The 21345-nt window shown below is 47.7% G+C and overlaps 1 protein-coding gene across 1 annotated transcript in view; it reads right to left on the reverse strand.

Moving 5' to 3' along the window:
* Nucleotides 1-21345, reverse strand: part of ELMO1 (engulfment and cell motility 1) — a 272460-nt gene that overhangs the window by 239651 nt on the left and 11464 nt on the right. Inside the window, exons 2-3 of the mRNA XM_016222320.2 lie at nt 15173-15213; nt 14103-14175 (exon numbers count right to left, since the gene is read on the reverse strand). Of these exons, the coding sequence (XP_016077806.1) occupies nt 14103-14175; nt 15173-15213 (114 nt within the window). The remainder of the gene's footprint in view (nt 1-14102; nt 14176-15172; nt 15214-21345) is intronic.

Genomic DNA, 21345 nt, shown 5'->3' on the forward strand with positions numbered 1-21345 from the left:
ACGCCAGTCCCCAGGGCTCGAGAGGACAGCACGTCCCACTGGGTCTTTCTCTTTGAAAGATGAAGGGTGGTTACCAGTTGACGAGTGCAGTTGATGGTAACAAAACTCTCACTTTATTTTTGAACTTCAATCTTCAGAGGTGGTAAAGGAAATTAACCAATTTCCCCGAAAGCTGGACTGAGAAGAAGGTATAACTATCAGACCTCCAGGTGCCTGACGCCGCTCCACCCACGCAGGCAGCGCCGGCTCCTCGCCCTACGGCGGAGCAAGGGCCTTCCCCTCCCACATCCTGTGTGGACACAGAAACTGTCTCATCGCTGCTCCAGGCCCTACGGAGGCAGACTTGCTTCTATTTTGCTTTATCTATCTTTTCTTTCTCTTACCTTACAAAGTGGAAATCTAGCAAAGGTAAAAGAAACAATCTAATCTTTTGATAACTTCTGGAAGACAGTACGCCTATTGACAGCTTCTCCCTGAGAGAGAAAGGCAGGTCTAATGAAAACCCCCCAGGGTTCTCTGCCACTCCTTCCAGAGAGGAGGCACCCATGTCCTCTCCCCTTGAACCTGGGCCGACTTCTGACTGCTCCCGGCTAGAGTAGCGCACAAGGTCCCATGAGCTTCTCAGGCTAGGTCACAGAGAGCCACGCCCTTCTGCGCGGTGCTCTTGGAGCACGTATCTCAGGACGGCCTTCCTAGGGAGCTTCTCGGAATCCTGCCGCCATACCGTGAGGAAGCCCAAGCCCCGGGGAAGGAAGGGCCACATGTAGACACTCCAGTGTACAGTCCCACCTGAACCCAGCCCTCAGTCACCCCAGCCCTGGAGCCAGACATAGGAGAGAAGACGCTTCCAAATGATTCCAGCCCCAGCTATATTTGTGTCTACTTGGACGAGCCTCCAGACGTCACCAGGCAGAGACAAGCCATCATTCTTACCCTACAGTGTCTAAATACCTGACCACACGGTCAGGGAGCACAGCTCGTCCTCCCCACTGATAATGGTTTCGACTATGTCTTACTAAGTTTGGGGTGTTTTTTTAATGCAACACTAGATAACTGGAACAAGGGAGATCAAAAAATGATCATATGATAGTTATTGCTGTAACTTAACTCTGATCCCAGTGGAGAGTGGGCAGCCTAGAACCCAATATCACCAAAATGTCACATCCAGAAAACAGCTGCAGTGCACTGCCTTTCCTGGGGGCAGGCAAGATCTCCTTCCTCAGCTCTGTCCCCAGGCTTTCTACCGAACCTTCTATCCTCTTGTCTGGTGTTTGTTCATGCCTGGCCTTAAGCCTGTCCGCGGGTCCCTGGGTTACTGCTGTAGTGGGTGTCCATTCTTTTGTTAAATGAACATGTTTGTTGAGCATTTCATTGTTCTAGGCATCAGGACAACACGGGTGAGGAAATCTAACTTTGTCTGGGACCTTGTAAAGCAAAGAGTACAATGAAATGTTCTTCAAACTGTGGATCACAATCATTAATAGTCACAAAATCATCCTTAGGGGTCCTACCAAATATTCTAAAATTAATAAAACAGAGGAGAAAACAATAGACTAAAAATAACGACAACAAACATTCCAAGTAGTACTGTGACTATTGTTTCACAAATCTTTTACCTTCGACACACACAGGAAATAGATATGCAGTGTCTCCATCTTAAAACTGGAGAAAGAGCCTGAGAGCTGTTCAGAAATAACCCTCCTTCCTGAACTAGAAAGAGCACCAACGAGGTTGTGCTTAGGAAACTCATAATTACGGTTCTAGTTTTTGAACACTTTGTAAGGGTCACAGAGCCACTCTCCAAACTAGTCGCTACTAATACTGGTGGGGTTTTTATTGTTTTCTGTTGTTAGTTTTGTTTGGAAGGGGTGTTCTGGAGTTTCTGTGGTCATTTTCAGCGAACAAGTGGTGACTTAGGAGGAAACCCGCATGTCATTCACTCCGTGCCTGAGCTTTCACAGTTAAATGTTTCAGGACTTGAGTCAGTCTGTTCATCGGTTTCATAGCTGAACTAGGGAGCATGGAATTACCGTGACCTCTGGATTTGTCTTTGCAATCCTAGAAGCGGCCGCATCTTACCAAAGCAAGCTAGGGAGTCTAAGCAAAGGGAGTTAGCTGCCCGTGTAACCATCGGGCTGGAGCTGCTTTCCAGCAGTCCGTGGCAAGCACGAAATAACATGTCATAAAACCTGCCGGCATCTGAGTAATACTGGTGGCAGCAGTCCCCTAGTCTCCCCTGCTCCCTCTCACTTATGTGACTCAACTTAGAATATTTTTTTCCTTCATCCTAAAATAAGCATATACTCTTCCAAGTTAGGGAGAGTACCAGCAAAGGATTTTAAATGATAGCTCCCATCCAATTCCCAAACTCTAATTAGAAAATTCTAAAACCACCCCAAAAATGTTTTTAGAGCAGACTTTCAGTTTGAGTCCACTGCCAATTCAGTTTGAGTCACACTAAGAACAAAGCCACCAGGATAGAGGTGGGGTGACAGTCCCATAAAAGGAGCCGGCTGGCCGATGAAGCCCAGCGCCAGGGCTGCGTCACTCCCGAGGCATGTGTGCGTGTATGTGTGTGTGTGTGCATGCGTGTTTCAGCTTTCACAAGCTGGGCTGGATAGACTGAGAAGAGCTGAGGAAGCCCAAGAGTAATACTTATCGTTCTATCCCTGACAACATCCCAGGAACCGAATACTCTGCTATGCCGTGTGGCTACGATCCTGCCCTTAGCTCAACCCCTGCCCTTGTCTTCAACTACGGTATTGGGGGAAATCCAATATGTTCTTAAAGGGAATATTAATAATTTTTTGGATCCTGACTTGGAGAAACTAAGAACGTGAGGTCTGGGGGATGATAAAACACTCTTGGTTCACAGGTAGCAAGGTGCTATAGACTGAATGTCTGTGCCCCCTCAAAAGTTCATTTGTCAAGTCTTAATGCCCAAGGACGTGGTTTTAGGAGGTAAAACCAGGTCATGGGCATGGAGCTTAGGATGGGATTAGTGCCCACATAAGAGCTCCCTCCCCCTCCCTCCACAAGAGGGCGCTGTGACAAGATGGCTCTTTCTAAACCAGACGCTGTCCCTCACCAGACACCCAATCCACCGACACCTCCGCCTTGGCCTTCCAGCCTCCAGGACTGTGAGAAATAAATGTCTGTATTTCTGTTGTTTATAAGCCACTCAGGCTACGGTATTAATTATAGCATCCCGAAAGGACTAAGACCCAAGCAAACACACAACACCACATTTCAAAGCATGTTTCCTGTTGGTTAAAACTCACACTCCAACCTCTGTTCTTAGTGGCTTGTTTGGCCCATCTGTCCATGTAATTCTGACCATAAAGAGTTCACTCCCGTTGTTCCTTGGTTATTGGAAAATGTGTCCCCATAATGGAGGGTGACTATGGAAAGCTCCTCTTCATTTAATATAAAAGGAGTGTGCGGGATTGGGGAGAGAATGTCTAAGTCACCACCCGTGGTTTCCTTCCGGGAAACTGGAAAGTCCGTGTTTAAGACTGGGATTCTCTGCTGCTCTGTGACTCCTGCTTCCACTGAGCAAATGTCTGAAATAAAATGCTGGAGACAGGTGAGTGCATGAATATTCATGACCCCACAGGGTGAAAGAAAGTAAAACTCACTTTCTCAGAACTGAATATCACATAATTTTGGGTAAAGTATCTCTCACAACTACAGTTTGGTTCACAGAGACTGTTACTTGCTACAATGAAAATAAAAATGATAATACTGACTCAGATGTGTTACTGTTTGTCTGCATAATGGTGATACAGCTGCATAATATAAGGTACCAGAGGGTCCCTTAGTTTCCCTCCCCACTGCTATTGCTGTGAACTGGAGATAAACTCCTACAGCTTACCAGGTTCTCAGAACGAAGTCATTTATTCTAAATAGGGGGCACGCAAATCCATGCGACTCGGTTTACATACCATTTAATGAAATCTCGGAAGCTTTAAAAAATCTTAATCAACATCCAGCACAGTGTAGATATTGTGTGTAAGCATGTATGTGTGTACACATACATATACATGTACAGAAACACATGTATTTGCATGTACATGTATACATGTGTGCATGTACATGTATATGTATGTGTATGTATACACACACGTAATGTATATGCATGTGTGCATGTATACATGTGCAACTATGCATAGGTATGTATGTAAACATGTATGTGTGTGACTGTATGTACACAGGCATGTATGTGTTTATGTACATGATTATGTGTGTATACATGCACGTGTGTGACTGTATGTGTGTAGGTATGTATGTATTTCTTTTGAAGAAGATAATTAATCAGCTGGGAGGGACTTTCTGCTGGAACTTTCTAACCCTGATTTAAGATTCTGTAAGAGGAACATTAAGATTATGTATTCACTCTGCAATTCCTCCACTGTTAGTAACATGAAAGGGTTTGTGCATATACTGGAAATTGTATTAACCAACACTACACATAATTTATTCATCAACTAACTATACTTTTTATCTTGCAAAGAAAACTGCATCACATCAAATTGGCAAACAATCCTTGGACACCTACATTTTTAGTTAAGGAGCCACATGAGACACTGTAGAGCACCCAGAGGTGGGGCACACAGTTTTTTATGGCAGGGCACTTGGATTCCAGCTGAGGAGAAAATTCAAATTAACTCACAAATAATTAAAGAACAGTCCAAGGCCACAATAAAGAGCCAGGTCTGAATTAGCAGGGAAAAAAATGAAAGTAAGGGACAATAAACTAAGGAGACAGTAATTCCTATAGCAGCAGAGAGAAAGGGCTGAGGGTTAGAAAAGGACTGGTCCAGAAATTAATCTCCAAAACTGGGGATAAGATGGTCTCAGACAAGCAGCCAAGGTTTTTTCCATCTTAAACAATTTCAGCCGGGCAGGGAGAGGGGGTTCAGTCGGCTGCCCTGGAATGACAGTTACTGTATTTTAATGACATTGCTTCCAGTGTGTCTTTGCTGCTAAGACTCATTTCCCTAGAAGCAAAGAGTGTGTCATCTCTCGTCTTCATGTCTGGATCCTCAACACCCAATCTAGTACCTGAAACATGGGGGGGACCGAATTCCAGAGAGAGCTGCACTGGAGAGACAGAGCAAGGCAGTCCGTCTAAAGTGAGGCAAACTCGAGACACAGACAGCAACGCTGATAATGTTGAGTGGGGCTGGACTGATGCACCTTGATGGTCAGGCTACGTGAGAAAGCCGGGCCTCATCCTCTCCTGGCAACGGCAGAAACCAACTGGAACGATGCCTCCAGTTCAGGGAGCACACGGGCCAGCGAGTCAGTAAGAAGGCAGAGGGTGGGTTCTCGGTCGGATGCAGGAATAAGCAAAGGATCCAGAGGCTGCTACCACGTCCAGCGGGCGGTGTTCAAATGCGGCACTGGGGCCACCCACACTCGTGAGGAATGCTTGGACCCGACCCCCATCTACCAACTCCCAGTCTCCAGACCGGAGGCAGTGACCTACATTCAATCTGAGAGCTGCTGCTTGGGAAGACGGACACACCCCAAAGCTGTGGAAAGGACACAGCTTTGCTACCTAAAAACACAGCCCAACAGCCTGTAGGTGTACTAGAAGCCGCTGCACTGCACACTGTAACTGGGAGATTTTATGCTGTGTTAGATATCTCAATAACGATGTTTTTAAAATGAAGCAGAAGACTTTGGATCCTACTTAAAGACTTTTTTGTGTTCACTGAACAGGTCCAAAAACACAGAGTCAGATTGCAAACCTAAGTGACTCAAAATCACATTCCCAATAACCTTTTCAAATGTGACCCCCATCAACCATCAGTTGGTACCCACCTAGCCCGCCTCTAGACTGAAAACTCTGTGACGACGAGGACTGTGTCTTCTCTCTCATCCCAGCATGTATTTACCTGTAAGATCTGAGCAAATCCATTTCTCCCCTTGCACCCCTATGCCCCAATAGAAAATATCACAGATACTTCTCTACTTATTTACCTCTGAACATACGTTAGACAGTTTTTATATTCTAAATTAGGAGTACCCAAAAGGGAAGTTAGAATTGGATATGAGAGTAAGGTAATTAAATATTAGCATTTTATCAGGCTGTGCACATCAACAAATTTATGGAGAAGACATCACTGTGGAAATAACAAAGTGAGTAGCATCACCCCACTGCACTGCATCATCACTGCCCTTCACCAAAATGTCAAGGAGGTTAATGGCCAGCAGGCTTTTGAAGGCAGACATTCTGAGAAGATTCCTATCTGGTCCCATTTCCTACCAGCATTTGATGTCAATCTCTACTCACATTTCAAAATACCCTTGCATTCTTTCCTCTCCACAGTGAACTGTTTCCTGATGGTTTCTAGCATAGCTTCTAGCTCTCACCCAATACAGTGCATTTAGGCTAATCACAGGGGAGTCTACAGTCCAAACGTTTGTGGTCAGGTTGAGCTTGAAACCCTCTGGGGGCTTCCCAGAGCTCTTAGGGTGAAAGCCAGTATGCATCCACTTGAACTGTTTTCATCACAGTGCTCTTGAGACAGCCACATGCCATCCTGTTCTCATTTTATTTAGCAACCAACAGAGACACAAGTTCCTGTGTCATCTGACCCAGCTCAGAGGCACCTCCACAGGCTCTGTGCAAAGCCGGCCTGCCCACACGGCAATGGATGGATTCCCTCTCCAAACGGAAAAGAGGCTCTGCTGGACACGGGTACACTTTGGGGGGAGTTCTGAGGCACGTTACCTGGTTTGGCAGTGCTGATCATCAGGGTTACTGGGTCCAAGGTGTACACAGAACGGAACGCTTTCTGGAGGCCAAAAAGGTGGTGGAACAAGGACTGTCCTCTGAGGGAACCAAGGACGTAAAGAAGAGGAAAGATGGATTTCCATCCCACACCAAGAACTGTGGTGGCCGCCCTACACCGTGTGGCACCGTGAGAAGCTAGAAAGCCCTGTCCGTCCCACAGCACAGCCCAGAGCACAGGGCGTGGCTCCACAGTCTGGCTCCTTAGGTCCAGTCCCACTCTGTCCCTTACACCCCTGAGCCTCAGCTGTGCCTTCTGCAAAATGGAGCGTGTGACAATAAAACCTGGTCCACGCCTTACTGTGAAGATTCATATAGAACAACAGTCCATGGGAAGCATGTGGCTGAGTGACTGGCACATAGCTGAGAGTGTGTCACATAGTGAGCCCCCTCAAAACGTTCAGGGTAGATGTTACCACCCACTAAATCACTCCCCAACTGGCCAGCCAACGTGCCTAAAACTCCCAGGGAGAAGGGTCTTTGAGTGAATAGATTTCCCATTAGTCCCTCAAATTCAGGTCAGATGTTACTAAGTGCAGTTATCCTTCTCTGGGACCCTTCTGGACCCCGCCTTCTCGTCTATATAGTAGACACCCCCTTATCCACAGAAGATACGTTCAAGACCCCCGTGGATGCCTGAACCAAGAATAGTACCAAATCCTGTATATACTATGTTTGTTCCTACATGCACATACCTATGGTAAAGTGTAACTTATAAATTAGGCACAGTAAGAGATTAACAATAACCAATAATAAAATAGAACAATTATAACAATATACTGTCATGAATATTATGTGAAGGTGGTCTCTCTCTCTCTCAGAAAACTAGTGAAGATTTCTTTTTCCCTTTTCGCAATTTCAGGGATAAAAGATTTGTTCTTAACATAGATCCTAGCAACTACAGAGTATGATTTTTTTCCTTCCCTTGTTAGGCTGAGAACTTTCACCTTTTCACTTAAAGGATGCACTTTCTGGCTTCTCTGTGTCATATCTGAATGGCCAGCATCACTACTCAGTGCCTTGGGGACATTATTAGGCAAAGTAAAGGTGACCTGAGCACAGGCACTGTCAGACCGAGACAGGTGATCTAATCATCAAGATGCTCTAGGTGACTAATGGGCAGAGAGCAAGGACTCAGGATGAATCACATCCCAGGTGGGACAGAGCATGAGCCTGTGAGATATTGTCATGCTTCTCAGAACAGCACTCAAATTAATACGTAGAATTGTTTATCTCTGGAATTTTTTATTTCATATTTTCAGACCATGGTTGACCATGGAAAACTGAAGCCAAGGATAAGGGGGGACTACTACTCAGTTCCCTCCTTTCCTTCCTCAGAACCTGGACCCATTTCAAGACTTTCTCTTGGACTAGACCCTGAGATGCATGAGTGTGGAGAATGGAACTAAGCTCTTAGTGGAGCCCCGTGCTCAAGACTTGAGAGCTGAGCTGAATTCCACATAACTGAGTAGTCTCCTGACCTGGTGGGAAATGCCAGTCCCAAGGGCACACAGTCCCTGTCTGGGGAGCTCAGGGCCTGAGAATCCAAGCACCTACGAAGTGGAAACCACATAAGAAGGGGTGTTCCTCAAACAACCCCATTTCTGTCGCCAAGGTCCCTGGGGCCAGCTTTGCAGAGAGGGCCTAGATCAGGCATGGTTATCTCTAATATTACAAAATAAGAATTTATCAAAATAAGACACTGCCGAGGTAGATCACTGTACTTCATACATTCTGAAGTAGGTCTGAACAGGGGGAAACCAAACACCATCCTGAAATCGTGATAAAACTCCAGTTGTCCACGGTGCACAGTCTCCTAATGGCATCCTCCACGTGCCCATGCATCCTGGGGAGCTACCTCTCAGGAGCTTAGAATTAGGATGGCAAGGCAATGTTCCTGTTTGCCAAAAATGGCTGGTATCAGTGCACGAACGCTTCCTTAGGCAGTTATATAATCCACATTACAGGCAAACACAAACGCATTTGCTCGTCCCTAGTGAGTGGAAAGCTACCTGTTACAACTTCCTCCAAGTTACGGCTCAAGGAATGAGGAAGCTGCAGGCTGACGCGGGCAACCTGCCCTCACGCTGTAACTTCCCGCACGTACGTGCTTGAGGCAGCGGCTGTCAGAACCGCTGGCCTGCTGTCAGCAAAGAGAGGGCATCAAAAGAAAATGGGGCCCAGGTGGTGGGAAAGAGGGCTTCCAGGAGGTGGCATGGAACGTGCTGGAGGCAGACGCACCTGGGCCCCGCCTCAGTCTGACCCCTGCCCATCCAGGTGGCCTAAACGAGTTGTTGTGTAATCGCCCCAGTCTCATGTTCCTCACTGTAAAATGGAGATAGTAACACCCGCATCATCAGACTGACGAGGGTGGAGAACACGGACGCATAACACTCTCCATCCCTCCTTCTCAGAAGACAAATCCCACTGGAATATTTAAAGTTACCGCACAACTCATACAAGTCAACAAGTGGGGCTACATCAAAGAAAAAACCTCAGCACAGCAAAAAAACAACAACAAAAAACCATGGATGGCATGAAAAGGCAAGGTACAGAATGGGAGACAGTCTGTACAAATCACTATCTGATGAGAGGTTAATTTCCTAGATACATAAAGAACTCGCACAATTCAATATAAAAAACCAACAATCCAATTTAAAAAGGGACAGAGGAGCTAAACAGACACTTTTGCCAAAGAAGACATGCAAATGGCTAATGAGTACATGAACATATGCTCGAGATCATTAACAACCAGGAAAATGCAGATTACAAGTGCCCCAGAGTGCATCCCACACCTGCTAGCCCGGCTCTCATCAGAAAGGGAGGGGGAGGAAGAGGCAGGCGCCAGGAGGGGCTGGGAAGGGAGCCTCGCACGGCGCAGCCTCTGTTCTTCCCAGCACAAGAAGTAGAACTAGCACAGTGGCCCAGAAATCCCACTTTCTGGGTCGCATCCAAAGGAAATGCTAGCAGGCTATGGGCGAGAGCTGTGCGCCGCAGCGCTCACTGCAGCCTCTTCCACAGCCGCCGCCAGGGAAAGGCCTACACCCCTGAACACACGGGTGAGCACGGGAGCGGGGTGTGCATGCTCGTGGGGCGAAGCACGGCCGCGAGCGGGAGGGAGCCCCGCCGTGTTCAACACGGGGGACCTGGAGGCCTGTACGCCTGGGGAGCAAGTCCGACGTGGAAGGACAGACACTGAGGGTATCACTGATATGTGCAACCTTAAAAAGTCCAACACAGAAGCAGAGTAGACAAGTGGTTGCCAGGGGCTGAGGCGTGGGGGAAGTAGGGAGGTCGGGAGCAGGGTACAAACTTCAGCTACAAGATGAATGAGGCCGGAGGGGCTAACGTCAAGTACGGTGGCTGTGGTCGGTAACACTGCCGTAGAACCGGAATTTGCGAGCAAGTAGAACTAAGTGTCCTCACTGAGTAAATAAACACACGAGGCGATGGATGTGTGAATTAAACAGACGGGAAACCCCTTCTCAACGTACACACGTCTCATTACCATGAGGCGCACCTGAATATCTCACTGTTTTGTCAGTTACACCTCAATAAAGCTAAAAAACACACAAGCCACTTTTCATTTTTTATTCTCTGCCCCTCACCCCAGACATACCCCTGAGATGTAGAAGTTTCTGGGGCAGAGTTTGAACTTGTGAATAGCTGAATCCTAAGGTCTCTAAGGCATTTGCATGCTACACTTCTGCTTAATGCTGCTTGACATGAAATTTCCCCTACTGCACTGAAAAAGCAGAGTTAATGGCCCAATAAGCAAATGAAGACTATTAGAGAAAATGGGCTTGGGTACCACGAGAAGAGCAGGGAGTGCCTCTCTGAGGAGCTCAAGCCTCCATCCTTCGGTCACAGACCATGTTAGCCTGCTGGGCTTGGAGGATTGCTCTTCTTTAAAAGTACAGGTCATGCCCAGCCAGTGTGGCTCAGGTGTTGAGCATCGACCCACGAACCAAGAGGTCACTGGTTCTATTCGTGGTCAAGGCACATGCCAGGGTTGCGGGCTCGATCCCCAATAGGGGGCGTGCAGGAGGCAGCTGATGAATGATTCTCTCTTATCAATGTTTCTCTCTCTCTATGCCTCTCCTCTCTCTCGCAAATCAATAAAAACATATATTTTTTAAAAAGTACAGGTCGTATTCAATCTCTGGCAGAGGAAGCGAGACCACCTCTTATATAAGGGGAAATCAGTTACTAAGAACACACACAGGTTTCAAAAATTAGTCACCAGTAACCATGGTAATGCAAATATTACCTAACAGCTCACTGGGCTGTGAGTGACCAAGACGATGCTAAATACATTACTTTAAAAAATGGAAAATGGTCTCTAATTTTAGGAATACTTGCAAGGAGCCAGATGGACCTAATGGCAGACGGAAGGCAGCCAGGTCTGCCCCTGTGGACACAGGGTTCAAGGTCCTTCCCCTGACCAGCACGTGATCAGTTCTGTGTGACGCACACATGCAGCTGTGCCGAACAGCTGCAAGGGAGAGGAGGTGTCAAGTCTTATTTACAAACAAAGGACTGCGATGAGGAAGATGAATCCCCTTGCTCCCCAAACTCTTAACAGGAGACTAATCTTTGCTACTACTGCCCACTGAAGAGGGACAGATGGATGAGACTCAGGGGGCAGTCCCTTTTAAACTCAACATGAAGACTTTCGTCACACAGAACAAGATTTCCCAGAAAATGACTAGGATAACCAATAAAATAATTATTTTCCCATAATTTAAAATTTCTGAGTCTATATTAATTTTAATTAGAACAAAAGCATAAACACTATATGAATTTTAAAATTATTCCAAGCCCTGGCTGGTGTTGCTCAGTGGTTGAATGTCTGCCCATGCACCCAGAGGTCACAGATCAATTCCAGGTCAGGGCACATGCCCGGGTTGCAAGCTCGATCCCCAGTAGGGGGTGTGCAGGAGGCAGCCAGTAGATGATGTTTCTCTCTCTCTCTCCTCCTCTCTCTCTAAAATCAATAAAAACATATTAAAAATAAATAAAAATAAAAGTATTCCAAGAATCAGCCGCACACAAACACACTTCTAAGTCAAACTTCATGCGTGACTTCTGTTGGCAGTGAATAGTGCCCGGTACACATAGAGCCCATCCCCTCAGAAGAGTGGACCAGAGCAGAGGGCCTCCAAGTGTCCTTGGATGGCCTGCACCCGAATTCCATGAGGGCTCTTTGAACGCAAAATCCTGGGCTGTATCCAAGGCCTGCTCAACTGAGTTGCTGGGGTTGGGGTCTAAAAATCTACACACTTAAAAGGTTCTCCCTGGGATGCCTGTGTTCTCTAGTCTGAGAATCCCATCCTTAGGAATCTCCAGTGAACTGCGCTCTCCTGACAATGGTGACAGAAGACATGAGAGCCACCAGGGGATACGAGCCGAGAGAGATTAATCAAAGGCAGGGCCATGTGTGACTTGGGGGCTTGTGGGCCACAGCCCAGGGTAAAAACCCAGCACAAATCCATGTACTATATGTGTGTGTAACACAAGTATGTATTTCACCAGCTACCCCGGGGATATACTCCTACCTAGTCTATCTATTATATTCCAATTTTTAACACTGCCACAACCTACTAAATTGATTTCACTATCCACCAACTGTTGATGACTGAAAAACCCTACTATAACCTTTACTGTCCTATAATTTTATCACTTAATAACTTTCACATTTTTTCATATTATACCTCAAATAGTAGAAAGCCATCCAATCTTTTCCAATAATATCCCCAAAGTAACAATATTTTAGTTGCCTTTAGAAGGCGAACCAAGTTGAAATGATCTCCTTAAGGTTATCAGCAACAATGCACATCACTGCTACCAGGGAACTTCTCTTTATTTATTTCCTCTTTATCTCACAAAGCTGAGCGGGCCGATTATGCATCGGCTGTATGAAATAAATAAAAAATATTAAGAAAATGAAGCAAGGGGGAAACGAGGGCAGGGAGCTGAGTGTCTGTGGAATCACTGAAAGGAGTGAGAAGGACCAGCAACCGGGCAGCTCAGCACAGGCAGTCGGGCAACGAGGAAACACAGGCTTAGGAAGTCCCAGTGTCCACGGGGGGGAACAAGGCGGCTTCTGGAAGCGTGTCTAGGCCGCGGCTCTCCTCCCTCTGCCCTAGACTGACGCCCCCGCCCTCCACGCACACACCCTGCTCACAGTAGAGCCACCAGCACAGCGGGCAGGAGACCCCGTCGCTGCCTCCACCCCCACCCCCACCTGATTCCTGGGGAAACCCAGGGTTCCTCTAGGGACCACCGACTGGGGGGAGCAAAGCCTGGAGCTGAGGTCACTCCATTCTCCTCCCCGCCCGGAGCACTCCGTATCTACCGCCATCCCCAGGGTGAAAACCATTCACAGGGCTGTCTCCTCCCTCTCCACTAACCCCACCGGGTTATTTGTTCCCCAAGGACAATGTTGGCTCCCTTGCATTTCTGTGACTGCTCCACAAAGCCAAGCTGAATGCTCAACTCCTCCAGAAATCCCCCGAAGGAAAAGGGAGAGAAGCAAAAGACCTGGCCTTGCTCCTCGAGTCCCTGGTCACTACCCCACACACTGGCTCAGCCTCTGTATGTCCGTGACTCGGTTTTTTGTCTGTCGAGCAAAGCGAGCACTGTGCGCACCACAGGCGAGTCCTGAGGAAGGAATTAACCGACAGGTGTGCACGCCTGGCCCACCTCCCGGGCCCTGCGGGTTCTGACCGCATGCTTGTTTCCCTTCTCCTACCCGGGGACTGGAAGACACTGATTTCCCCACTGCCAGAGCCACTGCAGGCTTCACCACTCCCTCCTTCTCTTCCAGGCTCCCCAAAGCATAATCATCACCCAGGAAGAAAGCAGGGCTCCCAAAGCCAGAAACACTCGGTGCCTGCACAACGCCAGCTTTGACAAGACTTCTTGTCGTCGTTTCAGCAACTTGAAGAGGCCTTAGACATGGCTCTGGGGGGAGAAATGTCTGAGAAAGGGAGCTAGGCTGTCATTAAGTCCCATTAATGCTTCAACCAAGCAATGAGAGAGAGGATTAGTAAATTCACTGTTAGATGCAAGTGCAGTTGCTAAAACAGGACACGGAGGCCTATTTGGTCCCCACTCCTGCAAGGGCTAACTGCCGCCTTGTTAACACGGAAGTGGCAGGTCTTTGCTGTGTAGACGCCACTCGTGAAGGGTCCACGTAAAATTTAGACCAGCATGTCTGGTGAGCAGAGGAAATGCTGGTTATGTTTTAACTCCCTTAGATGTTCAGTGTCCCGGGTTAAATCAGGGGCTGACCTACCTTTTCTGTGATGTAGAAGTTGGAGCTGTCAGCATGTTGCAGTGCGTAGTATTCATGGTTGGCAAGGGACCACCTGAAAATACAAGCATAAATTGGTCAGAACGACAGTAAGCGCTCATTTTAATTTTTACGGTTTGAGAGAGACAGATGAATTAAACACCCTGTGCTTGGAATTGGGCCAGTGCTTCATATAACCCACAGTGTAGCTTCTAAATCAAAATTGGATTGGCCCACCTTTCACCCTAAGACCTGTTCTTTCTCATGTGGATCGTCCAGGTCTCATTCTAAGCCTACTGCTCACCTGTAGGCATTTAATCTTCATGGCTTTGGGGCAAGGGTTGTATTTGAACATAAAGTTACCACCCTATTTTGAAGGAGTGGGGCAGAGAGGGGGAAACAAAGGACATGAATGCAACTTAAACTTTTGATAACTGTTACATTTCATTGGTCTCTGCATCCCCCAACCCCCAGTCACTATGCTTGCTGCAGATTGGAACATTCTAGTGAAGTATCCCAGGTCTTAAAGAAATTCCAGATAATCCTCTCATCACAGTTCTGATTTAAAAGTAAAAAACAACAATACATGCAACTTTGTGTGTGTTTCCTCTGACTCTGTGAGCAGCCAAAGAGAAGTAGGGGAGCCCTATCCTTGTGAGGTCCATGCGGCAACAGCGGACCCACTGACAACCCACTGACTTGTCTTTTAAATCATTTCATTTTCTATGGGGATCTGAGTGGTCCTCTCGATTTATACCAAATGAACTGTGTATTTACTCTCTGGAACTTCAGACTGCTCCCTGCTGGGAAGGGCGCGTGAACTCAACTTTTCACAATAAACAAAGCCCTCACCAGGTGCACACACCAGCCAGTTCACACCTCCTCTTGTTTGAGGAACAATGGTAACTTTCTTGGTGGAAAGGGGCTGCGCATCTCACATAGAAATTCCCAGTGTCTTTGAGCAGCTCAGGGAGTGACTCATGAATGACGTCTGACAATCGCAGGGGAATATTTTATCTGCCTCTCAAGTGGGCCTGGAGCCCCTTGGATGGGTCCTGAGTAGCGACACTTACCCATCACAGACTTCCTTTATTATCGCTGACAGCGGTTTTTTCTGCAAAATAGCAAAAAAGGAAATACTCCGTTAGTTTCATTTCATCATTTTACATTTTTTTTAAAAAAAGGAGAAGCAGAGGCCAGTGCCGATATCTAAGCAAGGAGACTTTCCATTTGCTATTCTTAGCTGTCCTCGACTAGTCTGTTGTTTTTCTGAAGGTAAATATCTATCAGCCATCACCGCCAAATACATCAGTGACTTATTACCCTGTTGGCACTTTTTCTACATTTAATATTATTAGTTGAACAAAATATACATCATCTATAACTCAGCCGCATTAATATCAGGATGAGAAAACAGCTTTGTTCAAAGATCTCCAAGGCCACGGAAGCCCACAAGGTCAAATGATAACAGAATCCCTCGGGAGCATGTAGGCCGGGCTACCAGCAGTCTGGTTGTACCCGAACAAGCTTGGACTCATGACATTTTTATGAGAACATGTGGTGAAGGAAATAGAAGGTATTGTGAAATTTTCCCTACAGAGTACACAGAATTCTTTCCACAACCTTGGCACCGACAAATGCCAACCACGCAGCAACTTGAGCTGGGCACACTTGGGGACTGGGGCCATGACAGCATGTGCCCTGGTGTCAACTGGTGGCTGACTTCAGCTGTCCTCATTGCCTAACAGTCACAGCTGTGCCGTGCCCGCCTCCAGATAAGAGGGATGAGGCGGAGGGGCACATATGGCTCACCCGGAGATGTTGACACACTTTCTGTTTTGGATGCAAACAGACCCTCTCTGTCCCCTGGGGTGGATGGTAGTGTGTCAACCAAAAGAAGGAATTTCAGACCAAAAACAAATGGGGAAGAGAAATCAAAGAAACACACACATGGTCCAGGATTTTTAGACACCGTGAAAAAACACCTACATATAAATATGTTGTAGTCCTATCCCTCTGAAGGCCAAAGGGTGTGGGGAAAAGGCTTCTGAGCCAAGCAGGACCCATTCCAACCCTAGCTCATCAACTGGCCTGCAGCGGGACCTACAGTTTCCTTCATTTGCGGAACCTCAACTAGTTTATCTGTAAAATGGGCACAGGGCCTGCTCACTCCTTGGGGTTGTGAGAGAATCAAATTAAATTAAATTAAATTAAATTAGAATGAATACAAATGGTGAAAGGCATAGAAAGGTTAGGGTTCTGGCTTCCTTGGCCTCCCATGTCACTAGAAGACTTCCATTTCCTTCTCCCATCTTTGCCCTTGGACACAGTGCTTCCACATCTTCCCTCCTGGTGAATTCTGAACACTGCAGGCCTTTCTAAGGCCCTCTAGCCCCTGCTTAGAGCTCCAGCTCAGTCCTCAGTGCTCCCCAATGACTCCCTCCCACTGCAGGCCCAGCCTCTATGACTGAGTGTTCAAGACAAAGTCTGCCGGCAGCTATGAACATGGTGCGGGAGAGAGGGACCAGAACTGAGTGGAAAGACACGGGGTATTCTTGCCACCCTGAGTTGGCTTCCTTTACAGGAAGAGTAGAAATGGGGATTGGGCTCTACCATGCAGTTACACGACACAAAAGTCCAAGGCCTTTGCAAACATGTCAATTGTTTATGGATTTAGCTATAAGTTAAGGGGCAAACCAAATGACAAAAGAACGTTAGGAACAAAACTCTTCCTATAAGGCAAGGATTTTGCCCTTCCAGCTGCCAGAGACCTTTCTAGGTCATCAGTGTTCCATGAAGACCTACGAGTCTCCATAATACATACACATCCTCCACACTTTCTCTTTATTTGTTGAAACGTCCCTCTCTTCTTTTGGTTCCATCTCTCACCATGGACTCTACCCACCATTAATATCCATGTCAAAGTCACCTCCTCTGAGCACATGTCCCTGATCTCCCCAAGTGCCTTCCTGTCCCCGGGAACACTGCATCTTAATGCAGCTCTGTAACCTTGTCCCTCGCTCGGTACTAGCTTCCACCTGTGCGCAGGTGCTGATGGAATCTAAGAGACTCGAAGCTCTTCTTTACATGGAAAACCCACACACTCACGAGCTTGCCTTTAATAGAGAAAGAGAGGCTTGAATATAAAGCCAACTGTTTGGAAGGGTAGCCTGCATCCATCGGCACAGCACGTCCCGCGTCCTACCACATCGGCCCCTGCTGGGTGGCTGGAAGCAGGTGCTGGCTGTAAACTGGTGGATGTGGGAGGGCTGTCACTACCACCCGCACGGGCCCCTCGCTGAGGAGGGCGCTGTGTGATTCACGGCCTGGACAAGCACTGAGCGAGACAGCTGATGGAGAGAGGAATTCAACAGGTGATAAAACAGACACCAATCAAGTGACTGTCACCATCCCTTAGCAAGGCCCCGCAGGTGACAAGCACAACTTTCATAAACTGGGACTAAACAGATGCCCAAACGGAAACACTGTTCTGTGCCATTGCCCACGCAAGTCCTCAGTGTGCCAGGAGCTCCGGGGCTGGCGAGTCCAAGCCTGACGCTGGCTCTGCCTCTGTTTCTCTTCCCATTTGCTCAGGTTGCATGAGATGCTTTTGTCTACCTGCCGGTTCTCCAAGACGCAGGAGGAAGGTGACAAGGTGACAAGGGCAACGCCTTGGTAGCCTTCTGTAGGCATGCTGAATAATTCGCTTTTTGCCCATTGAAAGGGAAACGGCCCAGGAGGGAAGAGGTTTTGGCCTAAAAGGATGAAATCTGGGTTTTCTCCCTGTGACTCCATAAACCCTAAAGGAACTAAAAATAAAATTCTATCCTCTGCTTGACTACATTTAGATTTAGAATATTGAGGCAAAATTATTTTCACTGCCTGAGTATGTTTGCTTAACTTATAAAAATTGTAACTAAATTCCTTAAGCTTTTTGGTCTTATGGTTTGTTTTTGTGTTTATTTTTTTATTGAGTTTATTGGGGTGACACTGGTTAATAAAATTATATAGGTTTCAAGTGCAGAATTCTATGACACATCATCTGCATATTGTATTGTGTGCTCACCCCCCAAGTCAAGCCTCCTTCCCTCACCATTCATCCCCCTGTACCCTCTTCTACCTGCCCCACCCCCTTTCCCTTTGCTAATCACCTTACTGTTACCTATGAGGGTTCTTTGTGGGGGGTTTTCTGCTTAGTCCCTTCACCTTTTTCACCCTCCCCCCTCCCCTCTGACAGCTGTCAGTCTGTTTTCTGTATCTGAGAGTCTCTTTTGAAGGTCACGATGACCGTCTCGGACTCACAGCGAGCAGAGATGGGAAAAGCAGGAATGTTCCTGAAGGTAACCTGGAGGGAAGGCAGTTGTCAGATTGCTCCGTGCAGGGGATCGGGGTCTGTGTGCACGGTGGACCCAAAACACACTTTCTTCCCCATTTCCTTAGCAACACGGGAGAGCACGTCTTCACTTTATATTATTCTGGAAAAGTTCCAATGCCGGCAGGAGTATTTTCATTTGTCAAGCGAGGTGCGCATTCCTGCAGGATGGCTGGCGAAGCACCACGTGCCCAGGTACATTCGGGCCGCAGCTTTCTTTGTTGTTTGGGGGGTTATTCCCCCCTTTTTATCTTAACTCTTTCTCCAAAAGAATCCCTTTATTCAACTTAATTTACCACAGACAGTTCAGAAAACAAACATTTCCTGTACAGAAAGATGTGTTTATCTCCTTTACATAAAACCTGCAGATTCCTGAAAACGGCCAAGTTCTCCAGCAACTCACTTTTCACCTGTGTCTCCGGCAATCCCTCTTCTCTCTAACCCTCGCAGTGGATGCTGGCCCTCTGCCTCCCTGCCCCCTCCCTCCCCCCCACCTCTCTCTCTCGCCCTTGACTTGAGTGAAATGCCCGTCTGGGAAATTCCTGCACCCACGCCTCCCACTCCCACCCTTCTCTCAGGTCCTGTCCTGCTTCTCCAGGAAGGCCGCGTGTGAATCCACGTGCCTCCGCTTCAAGCTCAAACACCTCCTCCCCCTCCTCGTAGCACGGAGCCTCCTCTTGCCTCCCTTTCAGCCCTTAAATGAATGATTGATCGCTCACCCACCCAAAGCACGTGGTTCTGTCAAGGCAGGAGAGAACCCCAGGAAGAAACATCCTGGGAGTCCCTGGTTATTTACATAGGAGGTGGTGGAGTCCAGCCTGCCTTAGGCTCCCTCCCCAGCGATGGCCCAGCTGTCCCCCCTCATCAGCACCCCCACCCCCATCATGCCACCGATGAACTCAATCCCTATTCAAACACCTGCTCCTGTCTGTCAGCCAAGGCACCTGGCCTGGGGACTTCACGCAGCCCAAATGCACACCTCGGAGCTCTCACGTCTACTGCTGCCCCCATTTCTGCCTTGACACTGGTCCATGGAGGCTGGGGGCACCCCCATCCGATGTGATCAGCTATGTGCTAGTGATGTGTTAGCAGCTACGGACTGTGGGCTGCAGTTCTTGCCTCTGACACCCACTTCTCGGGCCCAAGGCTGTCCTAACATGGGCATCACCCAGCAAAGAAAGCCTGGCTTCACTGAAAGCTTGTTCATTTCACGTTTTCAAATGACACGGGGGACAAATGCTTATGAGATGACATTAAGTGCATGGACCCCAGAAACACTTAGAACACTGAATTTTTATCAACTACTTGTACTTCTCTCTCATCCCTCTTGAATGACTTGGGAAAACGGCTTCCTGGGTTGACCCTGACGTCTGCAGCCTGACTCTTACCCTTACGCTTGTCCTCCTGCTCACAACGCCTCCACGCCCTCTCCTGAAGATAAAGGCCGTGCCTCGCACACTGCGGTGGAGACTGAGATGAGGCCAGGCCTTGACACAGACCGGGTAGGCAGCAAGGCGCTGCTCAAAGGTGGCCTAGCCATTGGATATGCAGGTACTTTTTTCAAAAGTTGGTTGAAAAATTAAATAAACAAATAAACACCCAGTTCCTCCTCCTTGCTCGAGTGACTCCAGCCCCAGTGCTGCCTCGAGCACCTGTCTCATCCTGTTCTTTACTCTTCAATCCATCTTCCTTTCTTTTGCCAACTAGGTTACGCTCGCTGTGGAGGCAGAGGCCGCCTCCTCGATTCCTTTGCCACCGCCCAGGTGAGTGGCTGCTAGGCCCCCGCAAGGCAAACAACTAATGAATAGTGTCTGATTAAGCAGATATCTTTTTTTCAGACTTATAGTTCCTTTTCCTTTCCCTGGTCTCTTTCCACCTGCCCCTGAAGCTCAGGAAGGGGCTTAAGGTGGAACCAGCAAGAGGTGCAATCCCCAGTGGCCACCACACCTGCCTGCCACAGCCCATCGCCTCACAACCCTCTCCCTGCAAAAAGATTTTCCAGCACTGGCCAGTGCTTCTCAGTGGTTAGAGCGTTGGCCCATGGGTTCGATTCCTGGTCAAGGGCACCTACCTAGGTTGCAGGTTCGATCCCCGGCCCTAGTTGGGGCACATATGGGAGGCAACTAATTAATGTATCTCTCTCACATCTATGTTTTTTTCTCTCTCTCCCCGTCCCTCCCTCCCTTCTACTCTCTCTAAAAAAAAATCAATGGAAAAAATATTCTCCTGTAAGGATTAACAACCAAAAACTTCCCCACAGACACTTAACGTTTCTGGTCCTAGACTATGAAAGGCTCTCTCCGGTGCTTTAGAAGAAGTGATGGATGCATTGTTCTGGCATTTGGAGGGATATAGCATAGCACTGGGGTTTCACTTTGCTTTTCTAGATGGAAAGTCATTGGATGCATTCTGCACAGCAGTTATGAGTAACACTGGCCCAGAAAAAAAAGAAACCGCTTCCACGTGTCATTTTACCTCTGAGAAGGGATACGTATGTTGAGTATAGTTTAGCTACAATGTGACTGGGAGCAAGTTTAATGCATGATGACCCACCTAGTTCCTGGAGGTGCCCCCAGAGATTGTGTCAATGACACCAGTCATCTTATGACGGATCTATTCTTCCTGCAACGAGCCCTGTGACTACTTTCCACGCTCCCGAGCCACATACCTTTGGGTGGGGGACTCTGATGGGTTCTGAGAGCTGTGTGTGCGTGCTCTGTTTTTCTAATACAAGTCTAAATAATCCGAAAGATAATGACGAAACCACGCTCTCCTGAGGCGGATGCTGGCTAGTTCTTGGAAAGCAAGTATGATGACAACAGTTCCAAGGCGAATCAGCGACATGGGATTCCAGTGACTTTCACAGATGACGAA

The sequence above is a fragment of the Miniopterus natalensis genome, chromosome 10 (genome assembly GCF_054644295.1).
Source record: "Miniopterus natalensis isolate mMinNat1 chromosome 10, mMinNat1.hap1, whole genome shotgun sequence".
Taxonomy (NCBI): domain Eukaryota; kingdom Metazoa; phylum Chordata; class Mammalia; order Chiroptera; family Miniopteridae; genus Miniopterus; species Miniopterus natalensis.